This window comes from Berghia stephanieae, chromosome 2 (genome assembly GCF_034508935.2).
Source record: "Berghia stephanieae isolate SIO BIC M18660-M18661 chromosome 2, UCSD_Bste_1.3, whole genome shotgun sequence".
NCBI classification, from domain to species: Eukaryota; Metazoa; Mollusca; class Gastropoda; order Nudibranchia; family Aeolidiidae; genus Berghia; species Berghia stephanieae.
In genome coordinates, this window is record NC_088361.1 from 58,927,380 (window position 1) to 58,938,006 (window position 10,627).

Below are 10,627 nucleotides of genomic sequence, written 5' to 3' on the forward strand. Positions count from 1 at the left end.
CAACTTTTCCTCTGCCTCCAAATACCATATAAAAAATACAAATAGAGCAGGGACACCAAATCAAAATTTGTCCCTAGACTACAAATAGACAGCCAGATCAAACAATGTGTACAAAGGGTGAATTGTTGGAGGTTCTGAGTCACTGTCCCAGAGATAAAAATAGTCTTATGCACATACAGTCAAATTCAAAATGTGTTGGACTATGCGTTGACAAAAGTCTGAGCTTGCATCAGTCTTTTGTCTCATTCGGTCTGACACTGGCCTCACAAGTAAAGATTTAGGGACAGGGCTAATGGTTTGTATGAAAAATCGATGATGCATTATTTTCATAAAGGTGTTCAGAACTACAAATATTCAGTTGACATCCCTTTGGATGTATCTAGTTACTGCCAAAGTTATTAGAATAAATCATGGGGACTACAAATTTACAAATGCAAATCTATGACATTATTGTGATTTTCATCGACTTGATCAGATGAACAGTGTGTAAACTGCAGTTGTTTATGTCAAACACCAAAAACTATAATTCACTTAATAGTCCATTGAATGTGATACATAATTTTGAAGATTTGTTTACAAAGATGTACAACAGAAGAAAACAATAAAAAGGGACATGTTTTTGCATTTTAAAAATATATATACCTGCGATCAAAATAAAGTATATACATTTAAAATCGTCGTTACTTTTTTATCCGTTGGCGTAGGCTAATGATTTTCCACTGAGTTGTTTACCATTAGCCTTTCTGTGTAACGATAGTTGATGTTTTTGTTTTTGACCTGAAATTCGCTCGACACGTCGCGAACGTGCTAAAATGACCTTTTAGCCCCTTCCTGGACAGCAAGTGTGTAGATTAATTTTTTTGCCATCCGTGTCTTCTTGAAACATTTTCAGGGCAGGAAAACAGAATGCAAAATATCATCCATTAATCTACGCAATGTCATGACTTAGTTAAGAACAACATGCACATGGTCATCTTCAAGCTGGACAGTCTGTGACCATTGCCGCAAGAATGCTGAATATCACAAGGAGAACTGTATATTCGTTAGTGGATCGACTTGAAATGACACAAAAGGTAAGGGACTAACGAATATAAAGTTCTCCTTGTGATATTAAGCATTCTTGTGACAATGGTCACAGACTGTCCAGCTTGAAGATGACCAATGGCATGTGCATGTTTTCTTAACTAAGTCGTGACATTGTGTACATTAATGGATGGTATTTTGCATTGTGTTTTCCTGCCTTGAAAATGTTTCAAGAAGAGACGGTTGGCAAAAAATTAATCTGCACACTTCCTGTCCAGAGTAAGAGGCTAAAAGGTCATTTTAGCATGTGCGCGACGTAGTGAACGAATTTCAGGTCAAAAACAAAAACATCAAATATCAGTACACAGAAAGGCTAATGGTAAACAACTCAGTGGAAAATCATTAACCTACGTCAACGTATAAAAAAGTAATGACGATTTTAAATGTGTATACTTTCTTTGGATTGCTAGTATATATTTTCTTAAAAACCCCAAACACAGTCTCTCTCTTAAATGAAACAACAAAAAGATGGATGGTAATTCTAAAGAAAAGACCAATTTTGTTTCATAGCTATACATCAAGAGAGAGTGCCTTGACATGACAGCAGAGATTTATCTCAATAAGGCTTGTGGGAAAACTGGGATCTTTACTTTCCCAGCAAATCGGGAATGTCCAAGCTAATAATGAATCAAACTTGATCAGCAAAATCAATCAATGAGAAAAAGAAAAAATGGTATAATAATATTAAGATGATATTACCTTGCATATCACTTAACAGATCCAACCAAAGAGCTAGCAAAGTGGAATTTTCCAAAAAGCGATGAGCAATGGCTCGGTGGGACAACACATTGATGAGATCGCTAACAGCAGGCCAGTAGCAGTGCTCCTTCATTATCTCGTCTTCACAGTTTACAACACAATGAAAGTTTGATTCCATTTCAGGATCTGCAAAATTTCAACCAAAAAAATAAATTTCGTTTCAAAGAAACATGAATTCCTCTTATGGAGAGTGAAATGATAAAAAAGAGCATACTTGCTCCAAACTGACAATGAATAATAATGCTAATAACGATCATACAATGATAATAATACTAATAATAATAATACTAATAATAATAATAATAATAATAATAATAATAATAATAATGATGATGATGATGACGATGATGATGATGGCAAAAGAAATTGATTAATTTGGACTAATTAAAAAAAACAAAAACAAAACAAAAGCAAACAAAAAAACAAAGCACAGTTGTTCTTACAAATGTCTAAACATGTCCTCATGCCTACAATGTTCATGTAACATTAATGAAGAGACAGTAACTTGACTTGCTAATTTCTTGAATAAGTTGTCTGCTTGTCTGCTCAGTGTAATAATTTTGAGCTAACTTTTGGATAGGACACTGGTCAACAACAAAATACTTTCTGCAATATCAAATTTAGAAATAGCTACCCATTCACAACTGGATGGAAAGAAGACCGGAGAAAAATCGCAGTTTTATGTGGATTCAAATGAAGGTCTGCTTATATGAAGGTCAGAATGCTCTAACTTCTGAGCCCCCCCCCCCCCCCCCCCCTCCCCCTTGCCCAATTCATCTGGCATTCTCTTTCAAAATAGTGAATGATGAGGAATGGCTTTCAATTTATAAAAATCTTCACTGAACGAACAAAAAAAATATTTTAAAAAGCAACAAAAATTGAAAATGAACATTTATTGGAAAGATAAACACTTTTTATTACCTTCAAGAGAACTTGCAACACGGATCCCCATGATCATGTCGGCTAGACTAAGAATAATAATGAGGAGAAGGTTGTAATTCTCTGTCAAGAACACTGCCAAGTCCTGTTGCTAAAGAGCTGCACGCTGATGTGGACCACTCGATTTGCCACCATAGATCTGTCCCTTGCTACCATTAACACCACTGAGATACGAGAATAATGCTTGACAAATGCAACAGCAAAGGCCTCCTGTTTTTAAAGAAAGATATATAAGCTGATGTAATTCAACATTTGTATACTTTAGATTTTATTATATGGATTGAGAGAAATCATAAAAATTACTTCATCTATGTTATATAATCTTATGATGAAATCTATCAGCATCAATTTATAGAGAGAATTGCTCATTGATAATTACTTCAACTGATAATTCTATGTAATAAAAATGATGATGATAATGATAATTGTAATGAGGATGATGATAATGATAATTAATATTAATATTATTGTTATTATTCGCAATATCAGTATTATCTTTACTATTATCATTATCAACCTACTGCTACTACTACTCCTACCACCACTACTACACTACTACTACTACACTACTACTACTACTACTACTACTACTACTACTACTACTACTACTACTATCACTACTACTACAACACTACTGTTTGTTTCTAATCATCAATATAAAAACTGTCTTACCTTATAGAGATCATCAGGTAGAAGGCCTAACAAAAAGTGACCAACTGTTGAGGAAATTCGTACCTTAAAACCCAGAACACAAGTTCTTCAATGATAGTGGTATAATTCAATTCTTGAGACATTCCTGGAAGATCTAAATGACAGAAATATAAAAATCTCATACAGTGCAGCACGGATATCTCAAAATCATGGAAATCTCAAATACTTCTCAATTCCTCTTTAATCCCTCTATCTTCCTGGTAAGGCTAACACGGAAATCTCAAACAATCTGGACATTCATTATTGCATTTTTTAATATAACTTTTTCCCTATTGTTTGTATTGAACAGAAATGAAAGCTGTCATCACTCTCCGGATGGCATTAAGTGTGTTAGTTAATGTGTCACACATGCGTTTGTGTGGAGTGAGTGTGTATGAGTGTGAATAACTGGAGGGAGGTAGGAGGGGTGTATGAAGCATGTTTTGACGAGCGATTTTAGCATGCAATGCCTTACTCTAACTTTTATGTTGTACCACAACCAGTGGGAGACTAGGGGGGCAGTGATGGCCTGAGATGTTGCTGTTACATATTAAAATAAAACAAACTGTTGAGGTGAGGTGAGGAGTGATATAGCACATGAAAAGTAGAACCTTATTCTATCTCTGAATGAGACAAGACCCACTAAACGTGACATCATTATAATGGGACCATACGAGAACCACCCACGTTTATAACCCTCACATTCTTTGTAAAATACTCAACACAAAAATCTCAAAAATACAGGCCTGGTCCCCACTTGTTGAAGATTTCCGTGCTGCATTATAATTGTAAAAAAATGTCATACTCATGCAAAACCAACAAAAAATACAAGCAATTAAAATGTTAATCTTACATCATCCATGACCAATTTAGGAAACTACTAAACTCTCCTTCCTTCCCAACTACTGATTTTCTCATATTAAAAATCAGTTTATTTGTTATTCAATTTATTAGTAAAAGATATTTCAAGACTATACCTAAACTTCAAGGGACCAAAAAAAAAAGTTTTGACATAAAATCTTAAAGAGCATATAACTGCATACCTTTGTATTTGTCAAAATTGGATGGGTAAGGAATGCAGTCATTTTTGAGCTGTTGAAGAAAGACTTGATAGTTTTTCACTTCCACTGAATTATCTTTATCAGAGCTGGGTTCTGAGAGAAAAAAAAATTAATAATGAAATACTCATGGGTCAAAATGAAGACTTTTAAAAAATAACCATGAATCTTGAATCTTGTTATAACATAAACAACACACAATCTTTTATTCTAATTTATAATTCATATAATGTAAATTTTCATATCTAAATAACAAATTTTGATACTCAATGTCTTTTAGATGAAAAGGTGAATAATAGACTTATAAAAAAGTATGTATGTTGATGTTTAAATTTTTAACTAATGAAACATACAAAAAGTATCTAATAAAAACAAATTATTCTGAAATTAGAAAGTTACGACTTCCTTACCTGTTGACTTGGTATAGTGTGCAGGGTTAGTGAGTGCTTCAGCCATGACTCGTCTCATTACAGCCCCCATGTCACTCAGAGATTGCATCAAGTTGAGAAATTGCTCCATTTCACTTATGCTAAGTGAAAATGTTGTACAACCCATTCGCACTTAGAAATAAAATTGTTTTAAAAAAAGGAAAACAATAAAACTACTTTGAATCTAAAACAAGTCAAACGGTAGTCTAGGAATGATTAAATCTATGATTTTTAGTTTATTCTAGTTTTATAGTGTGACATTCTCAGTAACAATTGTTTGTTATCCTATCATTACAATGCTAGTTTACTTAAGAATACTCTACATGGTTTTCATATCAACTCAACATCAAATTATTGTTGATTCATCCACTCCAATGAATTTTTATAAACATTAACTTTCGATAAATTTCATAAAAAGTAAATTACAAAAACTAAAAATTACTCTGATAAAAATATTGAATTAGCTCTCTATCAAACTTGACAATGTTGGCACTTGTTTTACCTTGCATGACAAATTGGTCTCGTAAGTGGTATAGAAGTCGGAGAAAAAGGCGTGGCATCATTTCCTTTGCAACAGTAATCAATTCTAATGGAGCCTCAGGTGTTGATTTATTATCACGGTTCTCTCCGTGATGGGGACAAAACCTTAAATTAAATACAAGACAACAAACAAAAACAATTAATAATACATTTTTATAACTATGACGATTAATAATAATAATAATAACAATAATAATAATAATAATGATAACAACAACAACAACAAAAGCAACAACAATGATGATGATGAAGATGATAATGTTCTAATAATAGTAATAAAATGATAGTAATAATGATTTTTTTTAAATAAATAAAAAATGAAATAATAATAATAATAATAATAATAATAATAATAATAATAATAATAATAATAATAATAATAATAATAATAATAATAAATAATAATAATAATAATAATAATAAAATAATCATTATTATTATTAGCAGCACCTAAGTGTCCGGTGTCTTGGCACAAGAAAAAATTGGCATAGGCAAAAAGGCCATTTATACAAAATTGGCAAATAGAGCACAATGAATAATATGAACATCATATAGTGTACTTTCAGAGGTGAACCTTGGTCAAAGTGCTTTACAACATATCATTTATTCCCAAAACAAGCTATATAGAAACAAATTTCTATTTTATGCAGTTCAAGTCACCAAAGAATTGGTCATTTTTATGTCAACAATCTTACAATATACGTCACCACCTATAGCTATCAGGGACTCGTTGTAGGTACAAACCAATCTTCATGCCATAACATTATTCTTTAGAAGAAAATAATTTGAATCTCGGAGAAAGATCATAAAGATCTAATATTTATCTATTTATTCTTATTTATTATTTGCTATAACTCCTTTGTACTCTGAGTAATATGCAGAATATTTCCGACAATAAAGAAATTTTTAAATTGAATTGAACTGAATTAGAAAAAAACAAACAACAATAAAAATGACTGTAAAAAAAAGTATGAACAGAGCTTCAATAAAAAAACAATAATTAGTAAAGGAAGAGGTGGAAGGCACTGCATAGTTTGGTAGTGTCTGGATGGGTTTTTGCAATTGTCAAATTATTATTTTGTCTTTTTTTTTTTTTTTTCAGGTGCAATTTTCTCACCATGCAGTTTTTAAAATCATTGTTTTCTACCTGTTTTTTTTTTTTCAATTCTCAACTGATTGCCTTCAAAATGTGTGTGAAAAATAATTAATTAAACCCAAACTTTGTCAAAAGCACTTTTAAGATATATTTTATAGTTTTGTAAAATTTTGTATTTCTTTTTTTACTTAATTTTTGCAATATCTCCAAACAGTATTTTCAAAATTTTATGAGAAAAAAAAGTTACTTGTAAAACTAAAACTTCCTCTGACAAAACTTGAAATAAATAAAGAAAAATTTTTTAAAAATTACCCTTCAGGCTTCATAACATTTGCATCTCCGCAGTCACAAGCACCCCCTGCCTGACTGCGAAACATGTTATAATCATGGCCCTCATGGTTTCCCATTTGAAAGCAGTCAGAGCAAATAGACATGCATTGTGAGATGCCACATGTTCGACAACGATAAGCTACGAAGTTTGCAGTCCACACAAGACCGCACATCACTGAACTGTCATGATCTCGAACTGAAAGAGACAAAAAAAAAAGTATTTTTACTAAGAAAACCACATTTAATGTCTAAAAATTGGTAGAAAAAAATATGCCATACAATTTTACCCTGAGTTGTCAGGTCTACTCTATTCTAACAATGATAAGGCATGGTAATTTCATTAATCAGTGACCAACTGGACAACAAAACTCTGGTCCTAGCATTAAGTCCTTGGGTAAAGCAGTTTACATATTTTACTCCTTTCAACTCAATTGTGAATAAATACTAAACTGTAGGCGGTAATGTAATGGATGTTATATTATTACAAGTACAATAAGGTGACTTGTACTGTATGAAATGGACATTTGAGTCCATATGATTTTCTGAAGGATTAAATGAAGCATCGTGAAATGCATTGAAAATGATGAATCCAAAACAATGTGCTAAAATGTTCTTTTTATTCCCTCTCTGCTTTACTCTGCAAAGCAATACAAATTTGTCAACAAAAGAGAATGATTTGTATGTGAACTAAAAGACTGATAAAAAGTTGATGTTAAAGTTAAAGCAATGAAAATTGAAAAGTAGAAAGGACTGGAGTAAGCATTTTCTGTGATTTGGATAACTAAAGCAACATGGTTATATTCTAATTGCCCCTGTTTACTGTTGATATCTTCTCTACAACATCAACTTCTTGAAATATACTTTCCCTGAAATCCAACATGGGATTCTTGACTGCTTTTATTGTATCCATCTTGACAATTTGGAGGAATATGATCACAAAGCGAAAAAAGGTGATGTATCCCACATCATTTGGACAGACCATATGTCCAATTAAGAGGCTTACGGAAGAGTTGTCCCTTAACAGAGCTACATGAATCCCTCTTGTCTATAGTCAAAAGAAGAAAATTGTCTTGGTGCTCACACTACTATGTTATGATGATCGACCCAATCAGCAAATTGGCAAAAACCATTATGCAAGAGCCTTTGGAGGGAGACAGAAGGAAAGGACGGCAAACAAAGTGCTGGATAGATAATGCAAAAGAATGGACAAGGATGGGTAGGCCCACACTAATGAGGAAAGCTGAGGACAGATCTAGATGGAGGGCCCTTTCTGCAAGGTCATCTCTCTCATGTCTCCTCTATGACCACCTCAGTCACAAGAATTCTCAGACGGCTTACCCATTTGCCACGCTAACCACTTGAATGTCTTATTGATTATATATACAATATAGAGTGTGACTCTACCGTATGAGCTATCCACGATCCCCAAAAAAGATAGTCTCTAACTCTAGTCCTTATTAGAGCCTCTATCTTCCCGACTACTTGAGATTGCGGGTCCCAACACACACAACCTCTGCGAAGTTAGTTGGCAAAAAGAAAATGAGAAAGAGAATTGCTGGTTAACTAACTTCGCGGAGGTTGTGTGTGTTGGACCAGTGATCTCAAGTAGTCGGGAAAAGAGAGGCTCTAATAATGACTAGGGTTAGAGACAATCTTTTTTTTTTTTTGATCGTGGTTAGCTCATACAGTCGAGCCACACTCTCCCCGGCCAGGCGGAGTTGTCGTACCAGTAAGGTCGCGGGTTCAAACCCCCATCACCACCGCGAAATTTTCATTCTCTATTGCCTTCTGGCACTTTCCTACTCACTTCATCTCTTGTTGATATCAACATAAGTGCCTGCTCCACTCACTTTTCTGAATTATTATATATAGTAACTTACTATCCCTCAACTGATTTGTTGTTTAAGTAATTTTATACTTTTATTGCTATTACTATTTGATTAACTTTACTATTTCTATGTGTACAGAGAACGTTTTAAAATTTTTCACTTCTCGAAAGTTAATAACTGTTAAACAGAGCGGAGTTTTAAAAAAGCGTCTGTGTATAATCAGAAGGTAAACGTTTGCCAATAGCCATTAGGCTATTGGCAAACGTTTGCGAATAGCCTACAGGCTATCATCAGTAGGCTATTGGCAAACGTTTGCGAAAAGAGACACTCCGCTTCATTCAAATAGCCCCAAGCAAGATTTATGAGCACTTGATTTAACTTGCATCTTACACGTACAGTAAAGTATGGCAATACTATAGTATATACTATGAGTTGAAAAGTAGATAGGCTAACGGCTAACAAACAAACCTTTCTTCGAGAATTCCTCGAAAGTCAGTCCTCCTGCAATTATCCATTTACATGTTTCCAAATTCTCAAAATCATCAATTGGCCTCTGGGGGTCGAGTATATGGTCCAAGTAGTCATTTAGAGGTTTCACATTATTTGCTTTTGAACTCTCTTCTTTCAAATATAACGCAACGGCTCTTTTTTCTCGACGTAAAACACTATTGAGAACTGGACTATGAACAACAGGGGCCTCGGAAGATGTCGAGGAGATTGTTGATATAGAGGATGTGGAAGGATTCCCAAAAGGATTATTCGAAGCCATTGTCCTCTGTATCAGTTATATCTCTCTTTTTACATACAATACGTATCTCGGAAATGGAGATTTCACATCATGCTGTTACTGTTACTCCCTAGCCCTCTATCTAAAATCTTTTTGACTGTGCCTATTCCCAGATTTATCAACAAATGGTTAACAACACCGGAAATGACAAAATCCAAGTTCACAAACAAGAGCTCTCTATACATTTAGGGTAATACTAGTAGGTAGACTTGCGGAGAGATTTTCTTCGAAGTGTGAAGCGTGACCAACTTGCACTGGTCAGTCTAGTCACAAAACTCACAGCTTTGGCTTTCCTTCTTATTGCAATTACGGTCGACCTCCAAGAATAATTGTTGTATGTGATGATTCATAATTCTTTAAAATATGATTGTCAAATGAGATTTCGATTGTGTTTGTCGATCTTTTAAAATCATTTAAATTCCTCTATATAATAACTTAATCAAAAATAATAGAATATAAGGAGCTTTTGTACTTCGAGAACAATGTGATCTAATCCAATAAAATTTAAGTCTTTTGATTTGCATATTTTAAGGGTCAATAATAACATTTCGATTTTTATCTCTTGATTTCTTACATTATTAGCGCCTGTTACATAATATTATAGACAATAAAGAGTAATGGGGATTTCTCAGTGGCAATGGTTGGTGCATGTCTATCGCAGACCGAGAAATACTGACAAGGAAGGCTCTGCGGGGAGACCTGGAGAGGGACCTAAAGCAGATCAGATAGAGAGATAGCAGCTGATAGGACCAGGTGGAGAACCCTTGGATCGCCTCAAGTGCCAGCAGGCCTGGAGAGAGTTTGAGTGGGTGAGCTAGTGAGTAATGAAACTGAGGCATGACCATGACTGAGGCAATTACTGACCCACCCCCCCCCAACCCCTGGGGTATCGGTATCCTGATGCTGCTGGTGAATAGTATCAATGCTCGTCTATTATATTCTCGTTGATGGGTTCTGCAAGTACATATTGCAATGTTTGTTTGGGTATTTGATCAAGCGTTATACAGTTTTATCTAGTCATTGTCAGAAGACGTTCAGGACACCCCGTGTTGAGGATTACGTCCGGAAAGGATATGTTATTCACATAG

The 10,627-nt window shown here is 34.1% G+C and overlaps 1 protein-coding gene across 1 annotated transcript in view; it reads right to left on the reverse strand.

Moving 5' to 3' along the window:
* The window catches only part of LOC144965235 (E3 ubiquitin-protein ligase ubr3-like), a 46,983-nt gene extending 37,299 nt beyond the window's left edge, over window positions 1–9,684 (reverse strand). Inside the window, 10 exon segments of the mRNA XM_078900345.1 lie at window positions 1,783–1,968; window positions 2,764–2,865; window positions 2,868–2,991; window positions 3,454–3,488; window positions 3,491–3,586; window positions 4,515–4,625; window positions 4,940–5,089; window positions 5,460–5,602; window positions 6,906–7,119; window positions 9,221–9,684. Of these exon segments, the coding sequence (XP_078756471.1) occupies window positions 1,783–1,968; window positions 2,764–2,865; window positions 2,868–2,991; window positions 3,454–3,488; window positions 3,491–3,586; window positions 4,515–4,625; window positions 4,940–5,089; window positions 5,460–5,602; window positions 6,906–7,119; window positions 9,221–9,521 (1,462 nt within the window). The 5' untranslated portion in view covers window positions 9,522–9,684.
* Window positions 9,685–10,627: the final 943 nt, after the last annotated feature.